Source organism: Macrosteles quadrilineatus, unplaced genomic scaffold, assembly GCF_028750875.1.
Source record: "Macrosteles quadrilineatus isolate MER2022 unplaced genomic scaffold, UCM_ALF_1.0 Scaffold_57__1_contigs__length_777910, whole genome shotgun sequence".
In the NCBI taxonomy this organism is placed as follows: domain Eukaryota; kingdom Metazoa; phylum Arthropoda; class Insecta; order Hemiptera; family Cicadellidae; genus Macrosteles; species Macrosteles quadrilineatus.
Window position 1 is genome coordinate 34,207 of NW_026542650.1, and position 22,589 is coordinate 56,795.

The 22,589-nt window shown below is 31.9% G+C and overlaps 2 protein-coding genes across 2 annotated transcripts; one reads left to right on the plus strand and one right to left on the minus strand.

Annotated features, from left to right (window-relative positions):
• Nucleotides 1–8,888: 8,888 nt before the first annotated feature.
• Nucleotides 8,889–12,819, minus strand: LOC128981913 (endocuticle structural glycoprotein SgAbd-2-like). Its single transcript, XM_054400904.1, has 4 exons — nt 12,733–12,819; nt 11,302–11,450; nt 10,070–10,154; nt 8,889–9,147 (listed from the first exon to the last, which is right to left on the minus strand). The coding sequence occupies exons 1-4, from the start codon at nt 12,742–12,744 to the stop codon at nt 8,980–8,982; spliced, it is 414 nt and encodes a 137-aa protein (XP_054256879.1). The 5' UTR covers nt 12,745–12,819; the 3' UTR covers nt 8,889–8,979.
• Nucleotides 12,820–18,476: 5,657 nt separating this feature from the next.
• On the plus strand, nt 18,477–22,227 carry LOC128981911 (endocuticle structural glycoprotein SgAbd-1-like). The gene is made up of 5 exons (XM_054400902.1): nt 18,477–18,501; nt 19,899–20,066; nt 20,740–21,080; nt 21,515–21,590; nt 22,034–22,227. Exons 1-5 carry the CDS (start codon nt 18,490–18,492, stop codon nt 22,169–22,171), a joined length of 735 nt encoding a protein of 244 aa, XP_054256877.1. The 5' UTR covers nt 18,477–18,489; the 3' UTR covers nt 22,172–22,227.
• Nucleotides 22,228–22,589: the final 362 nt, after the last annotated feature.

The window sequence follows — 22,589 nt, forward strand, 5'->3', positions numbered from 1 at the left end:
CGTCAAATGACTGCATTTATAAGACACACGGGTCCCCCTCCCCTACGGGCCTATATTTTCAAAGTTAGGGTACTCAGCCCCCTCCCAAACAGTGAAAGGTCGCCCCCCGAGTCCCACAATAATATTTCGACAGAATTCTAATCTTGATTTATCACATGGCTCGCCTAGCTCTTCTGGTAAATCCCTCCAAATCTGAGAGGATGTGTATAATTAAATTATAAATTAGCTAATGGCTATTAACGTCTGCTGGTATTGGGAGAAGCCAGCCCAAGGCCCGTGTAATGTGAAGTTATTTGAGTTATTGGTTGATTACACCGATGTGCATTTTATGGAAAAGCGCTGAGTTATGCCTATTGAATAGCGGGTCGTAATTTATGTTTTATTTGAAAAACTTTATTGTATTAAAGAATTCGTTCTCAAACTTAGTTTCGAGTACTAGGCTAAATGAAATATGTGACTATTTTCAATGATATTTTTGTAGGATTTAAAATATTTACATGTAAGCATGTTTTGTTATTCCAACTACTAGCTCACAACTCCCTATGCAGATGTTATTTTAAAAGCCGAAGGATGATTTTAAAATATATTTTAAAACCTAAATGCTCTTTATTTATACCGTTATTAATACATAACTATTCATATTCATTGTAATACATTTTTTACTATTTGAAATAGTTACATGTTATTCAACATAGAAATTAGTTCAAAGATTTTTCCATAATCAGTTATTTAAAACCGTCTTCTTCTCCTGTAACTGTCAACTCATGAACAATTTACAATCTCATATCAGTAATATGCGTCTCTGTAAAAACGTTGACTTTATGCACAGTATATACCCTTTATAAACTACCAAAGTTATGCTTCACAGCAACTGTAGTCTTTTATCTAACACTGTTAATAGATAATTCTTTAAATTATTTCTTGTAAATTCAACATTCAAAACCTTAAAAACAAAATGATTAAATACAATTATTTTAAACCTTTTCCTGGCATTGTTCCACAGTTTAAGTTTGCGCTCAATTAGTAAAAAAAAATATATATATTTCACAATACTTTGCAAATAAATTTGCATAAACAATGTATAGCCTTGTAGTCAAAACTCAAAAAAGGAGCTTTTAGCGATAAGAACACGAATGCTTATTCATGTTTTGGGACGCATGGGAATTTATGGCCCATTAGGACACTTTGATAGATGTCAAGGAATGTTTCGCTACTGGTGGTCTAGTAAAAAGTTGAATCAGAGAATATGATTATTTTATAAATAAAGGGATCCTAAACCGTCGCAAAGCAGGTTTTCAACACCCAACAATTCATATCAAACTTATTTAGTTGACTTGACTATTAAAAATTGCATATTTTTATGCGTAGATGTCAGGCGTTAGAGTTATATTACCCGTTGCTATTGTATTTGTTGATACATTAATTACCTTCTTATGGAATTTATATTCTTATGTTGTCGTAGTATTCATTCCTATAAATTCATAACAATGAAAATTCAACTATTGCCTATATTAAAGTTAAGATTTTTAAGAGATTTGTTTACTTGATCAACCCTTAACGGGTGGACAACATTTGTTGCTTAGGGACAAAATTATCGTTTTAACTAGGATATTAGGCTATTAGCATTGACTATGCTATTAGTATTACAAATATCAAAGTATTTATGGTAAAAAAACATAGCGTGTCCCCGAAATTATTAAACGAACTAATAATGAATTCCAAATTAATCATTTGTATTATTCTTTTCAATAATTAATTATAGTTTTTTTTATATTTTTTTACTTCACATCCTTGAACATTATGCACTAATACAAGACCATTTTTACACATAATTTCAGCCTCGTCCCCCAAAAGATTTGGATAAAAATCATTCAACGATTAGCATAATTTGAACCATGGGCTAGGAGAAAAAGGTCAAGAAAAAGACAAAGAAAGAAAAAAGGAAAAGAAAGAATAAAGCTATGCCAGTGTCTTTTTCGTTTACTTCTCACTTCCTCTTCCAAACTACCAAACTTATCATTATAAAGATTCAAATATTTTTTTTTATGAATAATCGATCACTATAATTTAGTAGGATTTTGCCAATAGAGTTTTGAGGCCCAAAAGTCCCTCCCTAAAGCTATTTCCCAAATTCTTTTGCCGGATTTAAAAATCAATATTTTACAAAATGCTCTAAGAACAAAAAGACAATGTATATAAGACAACATTGAATATATGTACTGATAAGATATCCATTACCCACAATATTGACCAGTACCATCAATCGGTTACTTTTAAACAAACATTAATAAACAATTTAGAAAGTTTGCCATTATTAAGAAGGCAAGTTATTTTCTCAAATGTTTAAATCCATTTCCAAATTCGGGCATGACAGGCCCTCATCATGTAGTTTAACCGCTTAATAATTCAAATTAAATGCAAACATCAATTGGTTGTTGATACTACAAAATGTTAAATATAATTGGCCCCCCGTGGGTATTCCCATGTAACATATGAATGTCAAACATCGGAATTAATAAGTGTCATCCACTGATGTTGTGGAATCATCAGGTTTAGCAACTCTGGATGAAGGAGATAAGTGGGTTGGAGGGAACGGTAAAGTAAAGGCTAGTCGTGGCATACTTATGAAGGGAAGTATTAGAAACTAGTATGTCTTTATTGTGGAATCGATTGATTATAAAATCAAAGGTTTCGTGTAAAATCATATTGGACGAGTAAAATCAAGTTGGATGTGGATAAACTCATGGTCCAAAGGGTTTGGCTTAACGAAAATCTCGTTTACATAAAAAGGTTTATTCGTAAAATCACAGCTATGATTAATTTTAAAAAATACGCCTTGTGTGTGCTTTGATAATTTTTTTTTTTAATGAAGAAATTCTTAATAATATGAAACAACTAACAAATGAAGAAGCCCTATAAACTTTGCCACGGAACAGTGTAATTTGTAGTGATACTGCCCTATCAATAAATCAAGAAATCGTATTAATTCAAGGTTCTTCCTCTTTAATGCTGTGTAAGGTAATATGGTAATATCTAGATAAAATTACATAATATTTATTAACAAAACATTTTGATATTTTTTTCGTAAAACGGATGAATGGAAGTAGCTATCTTTTAATTCAATTAAAAAGAAATATTTATAAGCTTAACCTTTTTATAAAATCATACACCTAATCAATCTAGATTGAACAAAATAAAGAACATTATAACAATTTTTATGGTGTAAAATATATGGCATGAAAGATATAATGGCTATATTGATTTTAAACAAGTCTAATCTCTCGAACAAAATAAGAAATATCAAAAAGTCCCCAAGAAAGGTTTTAAAAACCTTTTTAATAACCTGGCCATATTTAAATCCTGGAAATAATGATGGTTGTAGAAATAATATGATAGGTTTCAAATTTATTACAAATGAATGGTGTTAGAGCTTTTAAACTAATTATCCCAAATTTGAACATAGTTTCCCCAAAAACTGAGCTGAACTACTTCTTTCCAGTAAAATCTGGGTCACTTTTTATAGGCTGTAGAAAAACCAGTTAAAGTAACCAAAGAAGAAGACCTCAGTGGAAGGTCGCAGAAACAATAACCAGTTCCAGTTTATCACGCTTTTAAACTTTGAAATCTTTATGGTATCCATTAAACCTACAGGATCATTTACCAAAAATTGTAATCAAAAATATCTACAGAAAAATGGGCTAGCCTATATCAGTTATTAAAAATTTAAAATAATTACATAAATTTTGTTTTTGTCATTACAAGGCTAAATCAAGCTCTCTGTTTCAATATTTTGCTACTTCATCTGAATTTTAGAGACAATCTCTCCTGAAGGACTATTAAAGGATAGCTAATTACTTTATGACTCATAGTTTGATTATCATCCATACATAAACACACCTATACTGGACCTGTTCCTACTACTAATTTCAAATTAATGTTAAGTGTTTAACAAAAAGATTAGTTTCATCCGCTTAAAAATGAACTCCTATTCTAAATCTTTAAGTGTATATGGCTTATTCTTATGAACTGTTAAAAAATACTACTCTGTCTTCTACCTTATACTTTACTTTACTTTACTTTGATTGTTTTGGAAATGGCCTGGATACATGCATCACTTATTTATTTTTTAAACAATTTCCACCTCACTTAACAAAAAAGCTGAGGCCTACGTAAATTACCTGATTTATATTTTTTATGTTATTTTGTTAAAATTCACCATTTAACCGTAACTGGTCCAACAAACCTTTTTTATAATACACTATGATGCATTCCATCTGCTTAAAAAGTGAAAACCATTTGAAAAGTTGGTTTAAAAACAAATTAAAGGGAAGGAGGAACAACCAATTTAAAATTTATAAAATAAAAATAATTTAGAACTATAAAATAATAGTTTAAATAGAAATAAAACATGTGTAATACGATTAGCGAAACAATAAATGAAGACATTAAACACAATAACAAACTATAATAAGAATTGTATAACATATGATCCAGTTTTATTAAGTTGATTTAAACTTTTATCCAAACGAGATGACATGGCATCACTGGAAATACATTGCAATGTTAATCTTCAGTGGATATTCCAAGGTCTAAGAAAGTGATCGTCTTCGTCTGGTTCCTGACCACACATCATCCTTCGTCCAGTCACTGGAGGTAATGTCAAGGTCAGATACTAACTATAGCTTATCTATAAAACTCAGTATCATTGTACACTGTCAAAATCAAACCCGATCTAAATCCATGTCTTTCAAGGTGTTCAGCTAAACCGTCTTAGTCATGCGTCAGACCCTTGAACTTTGTAATTTTACTGATAATTATTATATATGTGAAGATGGGTCTTCGTTAGTATTCCGGTAGTAGCGTAGCTAAATAATGTGGTTGGCTACGACCCAACAAACGCCCAAGAGACAAATTTGGTAAGGTACATAAAGTACAAAAACGTGTTGAGTGTTTTCGGTTTTATCATTTGTCCGGTGATTGAGCCATCGAATGGGAACGCTGCATGTTCAAATGAGGGCCTGACCTATTGCTACACTCGCAATTGCTGTGAATAACAATGTAATCGAATGATTGTTAGTCAACAATCAATTTAGTTACCATTTTATTGTTGTAGGACGGAAATGTATTTAAATGTAGCTCTGTTGAACTGTGTAGTATGAAGAAATTGCGAAATCTTTTTTAATACTCTTTGTCTTTTACCTCTAATTTTTTAGCGATATTGATTTTGAGTTCGTTTTTATTAAGTAGTTATCATAATTGGGATTTGTGGTTAGTTCTTTACACTGCAGTAAATAAGAAAACATCTTTATAAATAACTCCAAAATTCGTTAAAATTTCATGTATACTTACGTATTATTATAACCACACCTAATAATTAAAATAATTATAACCCAAGCTAACCTAACTTAAGGGTGGTTAGGTTAGGTTAGGTTGGGTTACATAAGAAAGATATTTTTATTAAAACTAATTAAAATCTTGTTTGGAAGTCGACTTATCGGTGTGGTTGGTATAATACGTAAGTACCTTAGAGGTACTGTTAGAAATTCGTTTGTGAGTTATTTTGTAAAAGTTGATTTAAATGATGGGAATTAAAACTTTACCACCTCAACAGGATCCGGACTTTTTGCTGCGGATGTTTGCTGCGTAATACATTTCACTATTGTCTTAAAACGGATACAATATGTTTTGATTCAATTTTAATGTCTGGTTGTTTCGTGGGTGTTTTAAATACTTACTTAACATACGTATTTAGTTTGGACATATTAAATTTTTTTCGTTTTTATGCTATAATTCTACCTAAAAAATCCTTGTCTCTAGTTTACAAATACACCGATTGAACTAGTTTACCTGCTCTTCGTGCTGAGTCTAGCAGCTGAAACTAGGATTTTAACTATGGATATAAATAAAACTGTTTTTACCCAGCAAAGAAAATGTTGAGTTCAATTTTTCAATTTTTCAATTTTAGGTGCTACAGACGGAGGGTTAAATGAGATGCTGGTAGCTATTGATTGATTAGATCGACGAATACAAACCAGAGTCCGCTTAACGGTTCGTATTTCTAGGACAAAATATAGTACGTTGAAAATATATTAAAAGTATAAACATACACACTCAGCTATACAGGGTACAACTTTGGCTCCCTAACTGTAGTAAATGGAGTTCACTCGTAACCAGATCGTAAAAAATTTACGATTGTTTTAACGATAAACAGTGCGTGACCGTTACTACTGGTCGTCAGCAAGTATCAAAGCAGTTATGTTAAATGTTATTATGCTTTCTGGGAGTTTTTAATCACCTGCACCACCAATGGAGTGGTTTAAGCAGTTGTTTAATGAAAGGATTGTTTTGAAAGCCATCGCTGACCGCAACTGACAATGAGCTTCTTGACCTTTGGTAACTGTCAAGGTCATAACTTGACCTTGAGGTCAGACGGGAAGACACTGGATAAATGTTATCATTACGTGTACACGTTGAATGTGAATGTAAAATGATCCATCATCGTAATTTTTTTGAAATTACCTTTGTCATGAAAACAACACAGTTCTTAGTTTAGTATTTTTGGAACGGTGCAATAATAATTTTTAATATTGATTTTGAGAAAAAATGCATGCAAACTTTAAGTATTTATGTTAAAGGCTTCCCCTGAAATTAATTAAGGTCAGCGTAACTCGATTTAAAACTTGACTAAGACCCTTAGCAAATTTCTTATATAGGAAATAAGCTGTAGTAGGTCTCATGTTATGAGCTATACATGAGACCACTTTACTTTTTTTTAAGTCCCCAGAGGTAAAACCAGCTTTCCGTTCAAATTCATTTAATAATATCTATAATATTTAATACGCTACATGTTTTTTTGTGTATCCACTAACTTGAGAGAACGACCGGTCGTAGAAACTTGGTAAAGGTGTTTATAGAAAGGTCTTGGTCTATAGATGAGACATCAATAGAGAAACAAAACAGAAACGCACGTGATTTTGTTTGTAGATTCTAATCGTGGCAACGACCAACGTGCGCATTTATCGCTTATGCTCAATTCCTCTTACGTTTTTAAAACTAGGTCCAAATATAAGGCAAATGATTGAAGGTAGATATGATTATTAATTTGTTACGTTGGAACTTATTAACGTTAGTCTGTTAATTGAAAATTTTTGCTGGAAATCAAAGCTGGCTTTGTCATATGTATCTCTTGATTATATTTCACTTTGTATTACTTGTATGTACGACCCAGTCCTTACTCCATATCTTATCTTCGTGTTGGATCGTTTCCAACCTCCACTGCCTAAATTATTCTTACCACCTCCTACCTAGGAGCTCGATACATAACCTACATACATAACCTTTATTTATAAATGTTTCTGTATTTTCTTGCAAAGTATTACCTAGTGCAATTAGTTCTTCTAGGGTTTCAATGAAGGCTTTTTGGAATACATGAGAGTAATTAATGTGGGGTTCATGGACACAAACAGCAAACAGTTATAAGGGAATGGGAATTATAAGTAATGTTTTGCCAATTTCTCTTTGACTATCTCGCTGTTTCCCTAGTTAATATTTCTACAATTTCTTACATGGCATAATCCTCACTTACTGCTGTTGCTGCCTTGACATGTCGTAAGAAGGGACTAAAGTGTGGAGTTTAACTCTATAATACATGTAGAATCTAATTTATGTTAGTTACAATTTAATAATGGATCTTGGTTGATTATTTATGACACCGAGGTATCTTTGTATGCCTTATGCATCTAAATTTGCAGCCATGTATAGATATAACCAGTATGTTATAAATTAATTTATAGATACATGTTTCGAAACGATTTTCACATAAAAACTGGTTACTTTTATCTACAGCTAACTAATAAATTGTAATAACCAACGTCAAAATAGCGGTATACTTAAAGCATCTTAACACGTGGTATGACTGCTAATAAGGATACTGGCGTAACTAGGTGCATCTTGTCCCGGTTGTTAGTAACCGTTACCTTGTAATAACACGTTGTACCGGTTAGTCACAGGTATAACCCAGGTAACAGGATCATTATCAACTAGTATCTACCTTTTGATGAAATTGCCAAATATTTTGATTGTTTGACCTCTTAATGATATGAACCTAACACTTGGGTAATATCTTGTATACTATCTACTTTTCCACCACCAGATTGTGCTGAATATTTTAAGTCAAATATTTAAGCCTTTGTTATATTACCGTTTGAAAAATGATACATTTTGTACATCAATAGCAATAGTTTGATAAAAAATCGTATTGATACCCAATAACAGTCGATATTTGTTTATAGTGTAGTAGTATTTAAGTTATTAGTTTTGCCTTAACAAATAATTTAAATTTAAACAATAACTTTATTGCACGATTTGATCAACATTGTCACGTTATCAGTATCTGTAGTTTTAATAATTTTGGAATATAAAACTTAGAATGTAATAAATGGTAGTCAGAATCTATCTTTTTGAAGTCAATTTATATCAGATTAAAAATTACATCAGATTAAGTCTAAGAAGAGTTATTTTTTATTTTATTATTATTTACAGTAAACTAATCTCTCGATTTTAAACCAACTTGGTTCTTATTCATGAACTGATGTACGGTAAACCATCGTATGACCGTCACCTATATATTCCCTCCACATCACTATGGGTTTTAGTCAAGTGTATGAATTGTCAAAAAAATAAAAAAAAAAACTTGTTTTGAAGTCATACAAACAAATGTTGATCTTGCATTCAAATTATTTACCTCAAATACATTGATGTTGTGTATATATTAGCCTTTTACAACGTTTGATATTTAACTTGTCATTCAGCGAACAAACAATTTAAATATGTTAAACATGATGCAAAATTACACTTGGGAACATCTTATGAAAAAAAAACACAGACAGTTTTAAGGAAAGGGTGTATTTGATAATTAGTATTTACAATAAGAATGAAAAGAATATTGCACGTATTTGAGAGTCATCTGTTGACTTTCGTTCAACGCCGTCCTATCCTAGGACCCTGGTAGGCCAGGGACTTCGCGATGGCCTCAGGTACAGGGGGTGCCACGGGGAGGTGGGCTCCCTCAGCATGGAACCCAGTCTCATCCGCGTACCACCGGGTGACCACTGGGGTGCCGTCAGGGGCGATGTAGGAGTACTGGCCCTGGAACAGCAAATCTTATATTATTACAAAATAAAAAAACGAACACTTAATGTGAAATGGGAAGGGGTGAATCAAATGTTTATGTAATACTGTGGTTATCATTGTGTGCTATATAGAGAAGATGTTATCGTTGTTGTTTGGGACGTTGCTGCAGCAAATAAGATTTTCGGATTGACAATCTACTGCGTACATAACTAATCGTCAAGTATTTCTGTGTTAACTTATGTTTGAAAATTTCATCTCCATCTCTACTTTCTCAAAATCTTAGTTCTCTATCTCTAATAAGTTTTAAATCTACCAATAACACATATTTATTTATTTATAGAAAATTAATATACTGAATCAATTAGAAACATATTTTAATTGCAAAATGTATTAATGTGAATATATCTTCTATGTAAAATATGGTATAACATACTAATAATTGTCATATTCATCCCACTTAAGGTTAGACCTCAGGCCGCTTAAACAACCAATTTATTCATTTGTCAATCAAATTTGACAAATTCTCTGGCTGGTTGTAAGATACTGTGTGAATTGTTAAACTTGTTTTAAAATGTAACTGCTTTGTAGTATGTAATCAAAATTATAAGTGGCACATTCTAGGTTCACTAATAAGTGAATACATTTTATTTTATTTACAGACTTTCAAACATGCAATTTTAATTACTAATCACAACCTAGTTAAGAATTTTAAAAAATACGTTTTTATTACAGTGTGGTGAGTAAAAATAAAGAGCCTGCAGTTAAGTAGCCTTAAGTCTCTACAAAAAATGGTTTTTCAGTGTGTAGCTTCAATGGCAACATTACCTCCTTAGTCATACAGTTGTATGTTTGTGTTTGTTGGATACATACTACCAAGTAATCAGATAAATACTTATAGCTATGTGATTAAAATAAGCTTATTTTCCCAATAACGCACCTGCATGACTTGAGCCTGCTCCTTGGGGCTGATCTGTTTCACGTATCCGTTGGCTGAAGAGGCGATACCATTCTCTGACTCAAAACTGTAACATCGTGTCCCAAATTTAGTGGAGAACGTCATAAATAATAACCAAATAAGAAAGATATCAGTTTATGAATAGTCTAGATTGAATGTATACAAAATAACCAAAAAATAGGCACCCAAACTATTCAAAAGTAATTAAATTAACAACGGATTTACTTAAATATTTGATGTGAAATGGATTGTTGATTGAAATGGTTTGACTTTTAAGAGTTTTCGTTTTTTATAATTACTACTTTTATAAATTTCCTACTTTTATAAATTGTCAATAACATAAAGGTTTCTGTTAATTCATTTGATTTTCCTTTAAATAGTATAGATTTGTGTGATTAGTGGCGGTTGTTCTCCAATATAAGGTACTTCTACTTCCATATATATACATTCTTCAATTGGTAAATGTATACCATTGTGGGCTTTAAAACTGGTTATGGCACCATACATTAACTAATGTGCATAGTTAGCTAAATCCATTACTAATCAGCGGTATTATAGCACGGGCCACCAAGAGAAAACTAGCCTACCCGCGTGAATTGTTTACAATCTGTTATTTACTCGTTTATAGACAGCCATGACGGTTGGTTAAAAAAGTGATGGCAGACTTTTATGAAAAATAGACAATCCTGAAACCGTATTTATTAGTAATATTTATATCAACCTGCAAATAAACTAATCATTATCAAACGCTAGTGCGTTTCTAAAAAATAACTTAACGTTTCTCGTAAACATATCTTTAGTGGTTGAACACGTTGTTAAAATCCTTTTCAGGGCACTTCGATTTATATTCTCGAAATAAATCAAATATTTGGCTAAAGAGTATTATCTGTTATGTAACTAAGACGAATTGTTAAAATAAACCACTTGTTTATATTAGTTTTAAAATTGTCTATAACATTTTTAATAAACTATTAGTTAAACATTACAAGCTTAGGTATTAGATTAGATAGGTATTAGAAGCTTTTGAAATAAATTTTAGTAGTTTATATACTTGAATACTTGTTATCTTCCGATTTTTTTGGATTGATTTCGTCATGAAACTAAATGTAGGTTATTTTAAACAGTTTAGTACACACCTATAGATTCATTTTCTAAATGCAACTGTTATGTAGATAACGATTATTTGGTAGTTTAAAGGAACGGAAGGTACTTACTCGTAGTTGAAGGTTCCATCGAAGTTGTTATCCTGGCTTTGCTTCAAGATGAGGATAGGCTTGACGTAGGTGACAGGCTTGGGGTTGAAACCATACTGAGGGGCTGCTGATGTCAGAGACGCCGTGGCGACAGCCAAAACCAATAGTCCCTTTAATCAATGTATACATTAAATATAGTGTTTTTAACTAGGCCAGTTTAGATTCATTTGTAAATGTATATAAAATTACTGATCTGTCTAAATCGATAAATATCATGATGATGATGATTATAATGATGATATAAAAATGGCGAATTTGATTACTTTGTCTCAAACAATAATGAAGGTTTGTTCTAAATATTTATCATAGGCATTTCACTGTGGAAATATTATATTTAGCTGACACATTATATGGGCATTTATATGGGAGCAGTATATGGGAATATTTTCATTGTCTGTAAGATTAACAATTACTCGACAACATAATTACAGACAAGGCACATCATTTAGCATATACATCTGAAAATAACAGGTGATGATTTGAACTTCAAACTATTATAAACGCAAAGGTTGGCATGTTTTAAATTTTCGAAACACAGCGCAACGAAGTGAAAACTGTATCTCCTTAGAACCTCTCTTTTCAAAGTCAGGCAGAAATGGTTTCCAAACTCATTAGATTTTATGTTGGTTGGTACGATCGAAAATCAGAGAATATTAATTTGAAATATTGTACCTATAAAATACAAACATTTTACTGTGAAGGAATAAAGAATTTGCATTTATGCTTTAAGGTGGCAAAGAGATCTAGTCCCGTGCCTCGTTTATAGTACAACATTAGCTATTACCTATTAGAGAAGTTATGTGAATATACATTTTCTTAATATACTCTGTGGTGTTATCAGTTTAGTTATAAAAAGCCAAGCCTAAAAAATTATCATTTCTAGTTGATATTTAATAAAGTTTTTAACTATCTTAATTTAATGAATACATTTAAAAGATACCTTGATAGTCTAGTGGAAGTATCAATTTAATTGTGTTAATTTAACTTGATTCTAGACGATATTGCCAGTAATACTACACTAGATTTTTATTAATGTAGAATATATTTCCTCAACACGTATAGCTAAAATTGTCACATTGGTTATAGTAAAGATGTATTCACCTATCGATATAAAAGTGATATTACCTATCGTCCTATGTTGCAATAGTATAGAAGAATTGTAATTATGAAAATCGAATTAAATATTCTTCCTATAAAGGTTTATTAGGAAACGGACTATTCTAAAACAGTAGTTGACACATCTGATTTAAAGGGGTATCTAGGAATGTCCCAAAACTCTTTAGAGGAGCAAAGAGCCTATTGATTGACACAAACATGATGACATTTAGTAACATATTATTCTGACAATACTGATACAGTATCCACAACCAATAATTGGGAAACGACACTTACCAAAGAGTACATGGCAGAGTGCAGATCAATACAGATATTCGGTAAGGAAGGATCAAGTATTTATAAGTATTAGGGGGGAGGAGTGCTTCATCATTGGTCGGATCTACTTCTGCTTTGACGCCCTCTGAAACGACCTTCGACCGATATTAATAGCACCAGTCGCTGGACGGAGATGTTCGGAGATGCTTTTTTACTGGATTTTTGGCACCCACTCGAGCCTTGAGTCTTATATGCTACCCGTATAATTAAAGCTTTTTGCGATAGCCCCTCTTCCCCAATGTTGTCAAGATGCTATTTACCATCAGTAATTGACTTTCCGTAACAGGATTAGAGGGTTACCTTCCTCCATGGTTTAGGCCAGCAATGTTCTGTGATTGGAAACAGTACTGGTTTATTAAAAACAAATTGATTCCAGGTAGGTTCAATGGGAATAATTACCTTAACAAAACCACCCTCTAACCTATCGCTATGTACGAACAAACCCCTATAGTTGAAAGATATTGCTGCTATGGTTGTACTGGTTTGTTGGTTTGTCTTCTTTTGTGTGTGTATATTTCTTCGCAAGTTAATGCAAACTGTTTTTTTTTTTTTTTTGTATAGTTAATCAACAATAAGTTTTGATTATATTATAAGTTATAAATAATTTGTTTCTTAGATCAATATACTTGTATTGTATTACTTGTGGAGAAATAAAGCTTTATTATTATTATTATTATAGGTTTGATCCTCGGCATATCCCGAAATAATTCGGAGGTTCTTGCCGCTTGATTTTATTTTATATTATATGCCATTGGTGTAGAAATTTAAAGAAAATCCTTCCTACGAAGATTTTTTTTCAACTTGGTTATTTTAATCAACAGAATACGATTTAAATGCTTATCAAGTAAAAAGAATTGTTTTCAGGCTATACATGCCGTTTTACAACAATCCCACATAAAATAATTATTCATGAAAATATATAAAGAATATATTTAAATATATTAAAGTTTCTTAAAATATAGTTAATATATAAAGTTGTACAAATATATAATTCCATTCTATATTCTTAATATAGTATAAATTAATATAAGTTGGCATTATGTATAAATTTTGTACTTTAGAAGATATATTAGAATGTATTTTAAATATAAATCGAATATAAGTTTATTATAAATTAATCGTATTTCTCATAATACATTTTGAATATATTTATTAAAATATATTTAAAGTGTATATTGTATGTTATATTTATAATATATCTTTGTAAATATATTTCATATAATATTTAAATGTATTTTAAATACAGTATAGTTCAACGTTTTACATTTATATTTTAAATGTATTTGTTCAATATATCAAAAATATATTTTTATATTTACATTTCTAATACAAAATAGATTTATATTATAATTATATTCCACATACTGCAGTGTTGTGCCGCCTATCGTAGGTGTGTAGGACTGCGTCCGTAGGTTATGTGTTGTGGACTTAACAGATATATGCGTATCTACAGGATTTTTGCTGAAGAAAGAAGAAAGAGTATGCATGAAATTGTCTAGTGTTTAAATGTGTGTGTGATTATTAGGGTAGTTAACAAAAATTAGTGCTAATTTGGACCTAACCTCAAAAAATGAGTGTTAGTCATTTAGGTTACGGCCTAGTTGCACGATTCTAGTTTAAGGCAATATGCCTAATATGAGGATCTGTATATTATAAAAAATGATAATAATATTTTTAACAGGAAATATACATACATTTTAGGTAACAACCTCTACGGTAGGAAAGAATCTAGCTTGCGATTCATATAATCAATCCGTTGGCACACCAATAAGCGTCCGGCATTTTAAACGATACAATGATACGGCGTGTTAAAAATCTAAATCTAATATTTAACCTACATATAGGTTAAATATTCTAGGTCTATATATAGGTTTTGTGTTTTCTACAGTATCCATTTAAATATATTTTATTTCATGGCTGGATCCGGACCAAAATAGGTTAATTTTAAAACCTTACAAGATCGTAAAACTGTGAATAGGATATCTTTAGGGTAAACAAAAAGTAAACTTAAATTTTCCGAAATAAGTAATAAATTGAAAGATGGACTAAAAAAAAGTAACTAAAAAAACTAAAAAAAGTACGTAGCCTATAGTCATAGTATGAATTCTGGAGGGGAAAAATGAGGGCAAATCAGGTAATATGACAAGTATTAAGAATTTCCACCCGATAGCAATACAATCTGCAGTTACTTGGTGTTTTTGATTCGGGTACCTGGTGGGTCAAGTGGGCAGTTTGGTGTAGTTGATGGGGGGAGGGAACCTATTGGGGATTAGGACCATGCGCGTATCTCGTATGCACCCGTTTTAAAGAATTGTACATGAAGCCCTCTACTTCCAGCTCAGCCCATGTTTCTAAAACACCATGATTTTTTGCGAGGTCTCTCTACAATAAAAAACCATTTGCAATTCCAGGATTTTGTGTTTTGTTCTATTCGTGACCATCAGGTTGATTATATATCGACTTAAACTATTGATAAGACTAAGCACAATTGTTCTGTAGCAAAGTTTAAAAGATATGGAGTTTGCGGTTCTTCATTGAACTGGCTGTGGAGCTACTTGATTGACCAAGAACACATCGTAAAATTTAATGGTGCTGGCTCTTTAAATCATCCTGTTCCTTTTGGTGTTCTGGTGTTCCATAATGGTCTCACTTAGACCCCCTGATCTTCAAAGTGTTTGTTCATGATATTATTTAAGTTTGAAGTTAGTCTTTACCGAGTAGTGCTAGTGAATGGTGTGATATTAACGATTCAACACACACAAAATCCATGTAATAGCGTGCAGTATGAGAAGTTATTTGATTTTTACTACCAGAGTAATGGAAGTTCGTCGGATGGAGGTGAAAGAATAATTAAACCTTGCGTTCTCTTAACCTGGCCACTCAGTTAAATGGAAAAATTATTCACTGTAGAGCAAAAGCAAATGCACTAATTTGCGTTATAATGAAATATACAAATAATTTCACCTCGCCATTGACACTATTTATGCTGAATAACTCTCTTAGTGTCTGATATTGGAATATTTCTCTCCTATCTGGTCTCCTCCATGTATCATATCTACATGATGTAAAGTACTTGAAGACTCTTTGTTAGATTACTTTGCTTGTCAATACTCCTATCAACCTGCGGTAAATGAATCTTACAGCTATCCTGATTTGATTGAATAGGCTCATGTTAAATCTTTCCATTAATACTGGAATTAATGAAAGATTACCTGTTATAGAGAACGATGAAGTCCTAAGAGTACCTATAATAGATCATATCTCAAAATACTGGGATGTGTTGGAGAATATGTTTTGACTATAATATTTAGTTCGGTATGTGTAAAGTTATATGTATTCTACAGGATTATTTCTAATATAAACTTACTATATTTATCTATCTTTGTAACATATCCAATATCCACCCACCAAATTTTTACTTTTCCAAACTAGATTGTACTTGGATAAGTTTGCATATCGACATTCCCAGCAGCTCGTAAATATCCAAGTAATGAACCTGCAGTAATGCAGCAGATCAGATCAGCAGATGTCTCCTTGCAGTGGACCCGGACCGTGGAATGCTAATCAGGAGGATTCACAAAGAAGTCTCAACAGCCTTGAGACGGTATAACAACGTCCGGGTCGCTACGCCACAAATCACTAGATTGAGACATGTCTTGAGATTACCACGGTAAAAAGTGAAATGGTCGAAGGAAAAAAGAGTCATAATACAGAAGCTGGGGTTTGATTATTTTTCATAAGCGCTCCCAACTTTGCTTGTGAGGGAAGGTTGAAAAGGTTATCTTAGTGCAGAAACGCACCAGAAAAAAGTATCAAATCCGAATAAAACTCATTTACTGCTTTTCCATCTATTGTTTTGATAGTATCCGATTTATTTTGATCATTGTCAGAATTTTTGTTTGGCATGAAAACTATCAAGTGTTTCGACTTGTCATATAATGAAACTACTGTAGTAGTTAGAAGTGCCTCAAAGTCAACTATTGGTACCCTCAGCTCTTTGAAAAATTACCTGGAGTCAAGACTAAGTACTTGAGTACCAACAGTTCTGTTATAGGCACAGTCCAACGATAACAGCAAAAACCTATCCGTCACTTTGTGAAAAGTTACTTTGATTGTGTACTCAATTACATTAGTGATGTGTATAAACCAAAAACCTCTTAAAATTTTTAAGATGATCAGTGAAACCTCTTAAACATTTGTTGCCAATTGATTCGTTTTTTTTACTTATAATTTTCATTCTAAACTATTATACTAAATTTCTAAAACTTAACTAAAACTATACTTTATGAACTAATCTATCGAAGTCAAATAACTGATTGTCGCACATTTACAATTTATGACAACGTCAAAAATACTGTATAACAAATTGCTTACGAATCAAATACATCAGTCCATTGATTTACAATTTTCAATTAATCCATTCAAAGAATATACACTAAGCTAAAAAAATGCATTTAAACTGTTTCTTAAGATCTACAGGTTTTGCAATTTTAAGGAGAGGTGGTAACATATTAATCCGTCTTATTTCTAGCTCAAAAGAACTAACATGTGAGATCTGAGAATTAAATTGGTTTATTATAAATTGATGGTTTTTTCTCGTGTGATGACGATGAAATATTTTGTTTTTAGGAAAAAGTTTAAGTTTAAATTTACATACATAACACTTTCAAGAACTAACATTGAAGTGGCAGTCAATGAGGGGGATGGCGAAGTTGTATTCAAGAAAGATTCTTTATGCGGGTTAAGAACCATATTTATGAAGATTATAATTCAAAATAACTTTAATTTTAGACTTATTGAACTGTTAATTAGAACAGTTTTGAGTAAATAAATCTCTGTTAGTATAGCCATTGGTATACTATACTATACTATACTATAAAATACTATACTATAAAATACTATACTATACTGTGTATGGTCAATGGTATAGCTCAGTTTTAACATGTGTGAATAACATGAATTGTATGTCTAGCTGTACTTGAATGGCCATTATTTGTTGACATAATATATGTTGCCCGGTCTTACGGATGAATTTAAATTTATTATTTAACTTCCGAACCTAACTTCTTTCCTAGATGCATACGCTATAAATAAGTCAATTCTTGTAGCTACTAGGCAGTGGCGATTACTGTACCACAGCAATATCAACTAATCAACTATCGCCACCCTCCCCTATCTCTACGGTTTATCAAACGGTCTTTGTGAAGAACCGTAGACACAACCTATAGTGCAGAAGATATTGAAACAATTTCCACAAAATATATCTGTTTTAAGCTACATCTTGTTGTTATCCATCTTACGAACTAAAAATGTGCAGTAATTTAATTATTCACTTACCTTTCCCAGAATTATTTCTACCGGTGATTTCACATAACTAAACACAAACCAAACCTACAACCCGAAACTGGAATATGTCGAAATCCGTTACCTCATATCTTTACTAGACGAATGTGCAATGCATAATAAAATGCAAATAGAATTACTTTATGATTGAACTCAACTTTCTTCTCAATTGCATGCAATGCTGCCAAAAACACAGCCTTGGTGCGTGGGACGGGATGTATATGCAATAAATTCAAAATGTCGCATCCTGACCTTTGGATAAGCTGTTTTGTAAACTAGATCTGGCGACTTGAACTTGATCTTGATTCACCCTCTATATAAGTCGCCCAACACTTACCGGCTACTTCACTCTTGTCTCCACTTCACCTGGGCAACATGAAGGGTTTGGTAAGTAATGAAGTGTGAAACTAGGATAAGGTATTAGTATATCGATCATTACCTCATATACTTACATTACATAGTATCAGGCTACATTCAATCGTTGTAATCAACCCATTGTAAGAACTACCCCCAAATATTACACTGGATAGAGCTTTAGATTGCAATTATTATCGTAAACATAAAAAAAATTAAATATATATTGTTTTATCACAGTTTATTTCAAAACAAGCACTTCTTAATTTGTATTAACTTGTGGCTAAGTAGTACTGTATTTCAAAAATAATGTTTATACTTTTAATGACTAAATAGTACAACACCTATCGAGTAATGAATTTAAACTTCACCTAAGTACTAAATTAAAAATAAAGTTTATCGATGTAATCTTATAAATCCAATTACAGTTAAATTAGTTGTATTGAATTGGGACACTTTTTCATGATATTAAAGATGTGAAACAAAACTTCATTTGATATTAGGCGACTCAAATACATATCACAGTAGGAACTTAGCATTATAGCAAATTTATCTAAGTAATAATGGTCTGGTACTCGGGCATTGAGATGTCCAACCTGTAAAGGTTGATTTTCATTTCAGTTACAGTTTCGTATTTCATTAATTCATTTAAAAAAAATAACTATCCCCAGTTTATCGATACTTAATTTTGAAAAAAAGTGAAAGAAGGCGTAACTTTAAAGGTAATTGAACAAAAAACATCTTTTCAAAAGTTTCCAAACAACCATTTGGTGTGCACTGACAAACCCAACGTAAAACACAATCATTAATATTTCGCTCGATAAGTTTTAGCTTTATTTTAAATGTATAAGTTATTCAAATGAGATTTAAAATATTGAATCCGTCTTCACACTAAATAATCCAAATCATTTTGAAGGTCTTAGTATGATGGAAATTATAGTGCTAGATTTGTTTCTAAAGGTCAATGTTTCCATATTTAATTAAATGCCAGATACAAAAAAATAAGATTTTTTGAAGAAGTGTATATACGAGAAAGCGACTAGTTATATACGTTTTAAGCGAGATAAGTAATGAGAATAAATACACCGTATAATTTTTAAAATTATTTTAATTTTGTAAATAAATTACTATTGAAAAACACAATGGAATCACAACAAACAAACAACAAACAAAATGATCTTATTCGTTTATGTCTTACCTTTCTTCTTTGAACATTAAACTAACCATTAAATTTTGAAGGGATCTAATCTCATCGTTAATGTAATAATAGGTTAATTAATTTTATTTTGAACAATAGGACAGTTATTTTACAAATATATTAAATTCGTCCAGAAAACCCGTGACAGAAAGTTATGCAAAATTATTCAATTACCGTTAAATAAGTGTTTTAAATTATGAATTTAATTGTAAATATAATAACTTTATTTCAGGTTGTGTTTGTAGCACTGGCAGTCTCAGCATTTGCAGCTCCTCAGGTGGTACCCTTGGCACCAGCTTACCAGTCTTACCAACCTATAACCTACAAATCACAATACGCTCCTGCAAAGATCGCCTTTGCCGCCCCTGCTACTTACCAAGCCGACGCTCCTGCTTATAAGGTAAATATATACTGTATATTCAGGGAAGTGTAACGAATCATTTACAGTAACTAGGAGCAACAAAGATATCAAGAAAAATGTTTAATTATTGTATGGACATTTTTACACTTTCCCCCAAACTGACCAAATTGACTGAATAAATGTTTACAAGAGTGCATTTTTGAATAAAATCTACCTTTCTGTTGATTTGTTTTACTAATTGGTTTTGAACGGCGATGATATTTGTGGGTATTTATGACACATCCAATGAAATCTAATGTTGATCAAACCTTGCATCCATTATATATTTACTTAAAATCCAAAAAAAAGTCTTGTAAACAGTATGTTGACTCATACATAAAAAATTTAATATCTATCAAAACATAGAGATATATATTCCATAAATACAAACGTATATTGCATATAATCAAAACAATGTTTATATAAAAAAAAATTATTTTGCCATTTTACTGCATTATGTAAATGTGCTATATATGGTTGTGGGTAATAATAATCGAGATCAACATGCTAAAGGTGTACAAAAATTAACACGGGAAGTTGAAACATTTTTGAACATTATTAGATAATTGGACATTAACTACAGTGTATGTCTCACAACTGAGATCAGAATTAATTAGATATATTGAAATACACAATTTAATGAATTGAATCAGTATGTACATATTCTTTCCAGACTTATGCTGCTCCTATTGCTACCGTACCTGCCTACAAACCAGTGGCTTATTCCGCCCCTGCCTTCAAACCCATAACATATTCCGCCCCTGCCTTCAAACCCATAACATACTCCGCGCCTGCCTACAAGCCCGCAGCTTACTCTGCGCCTGCCTACAAGCCTGCAGCTTACCCCGCGCCTGCCTACAAACCCGTAGCCTTTTCCGCGCCTGCCTACCAGTACACACCCCAGCCTGCCTATGTAGCCCAGCCCCAGTACACTGCAGCTTCCGGTTATGTCAAGCCTGTGGCAATCTTACGTCAATCTCAAGATGATAACTTTGATGGTTCCTTCTCGTATGAGTAAGTGTTTTTTTTTATGTCTCACACATACAGGAATGTTTAACGTGTTATAGGCGTGTGTTCAGAATAATTGTATCAAAACTCGAACGTTTTGTGAGTTTGAAACCGTAACTGTTTTTAGTAAGTGAATTATTTTACTATCAACTACTTTAGTTAATCTGATAACTATGATATAAAATTACAATCGATAGTCTATGATAATGTGATTTATAAAATACTGTACCAGTCAAATAAAAAATACTAAATGCCAATTTTAAGACATTGAAATTCCAATTTTCTTTATATAAGTATGGTTTTAAAATATTTCTTCATATTCAACATTAGAAATTAATAGGAATCCCAAAAACAGTATTCCAAACTAGTAAAATTGGATTTTGCTATTCACATTTTAATGAATGGACACTATTAATTTACTTTGTGTTTCTTTTTTCCAGTTTCGAAGCTGAAAACGGAATTGCATCATCTGCAAGTGGTTACGTGAAAAACGCAGGATCCGAGGATGAAGCCCAGGTATACATCATAAATTTAATTCATAATTGTATATATATTTTTTTTTACGTGTGTAAGGTTATTTTTAACTATTTCATCTCTTACATTATTATAAGACATTGCACCATTATCAACACACAGTTTATCAATATCGGGCTGTGTATAGGTTACTACATATGACTCCTTAACTCCATTAACCTCCTTTTACTCCTGTTAAAGATATTCATAAACAAGTGTGTTGGGGTGTGTTGTTAGCCTATGGTAAGCGTATAGGACTTCGATGCGGGAGAGACGAGTTCAATTCCTCAAACGTCCCTTAAAAGAATTTGAATTGAATTAATTCAAAAAATGCCACTGTCGTAGACAACAGCAAAAGAAAAAGAAAATAAATAAAAGTGTGTTCATTTTCTCCGGTTATTGATATGTTATACTATCATTCCTCATATATTTTATCACTCCTGCAGGTAATCCAAGGCCAGTATTCCTACACTGCCCCCGATGGAACTCCCGTGGTCACCCGCTGGTTCGCGGACGAGACAGGGTTCCACGCTGAGGGTGCTCACATCCCAACCCCTGGGGCGGAGCCCTACAGAACTGCTTAAACGTAAACGCTTAAAGTATTAGATATTTCCTTAATAAATATGATTGTACATATGAATCTTATTTTTCTTTCCATTCCTTTCTATTAAGAGTTCGCACAGAATTTAAATTTTCTATACAACATTTTTGGTTGGGTAGATCTTCTGGATTTGGTTGGTTATTATTATGAAAATTATGCATAATTTACAACTGTACTATGTAACAATACGAGCTATATAGCATAAAAACCTAGGATTTATTTAATGATTTATTATTACTTCAACAATCATAGTTACTTTAATATGGCGATTATGTAGAAGCGGGTTTTAATCTAAATATGAAAAAGCTTGAGTGGAAGATCGATATTTTCTACAAAGCTACTGATGCCAACCACGCCTAATAACTAATAAATCTAATGATATTTTTTATTTATTATTTTAT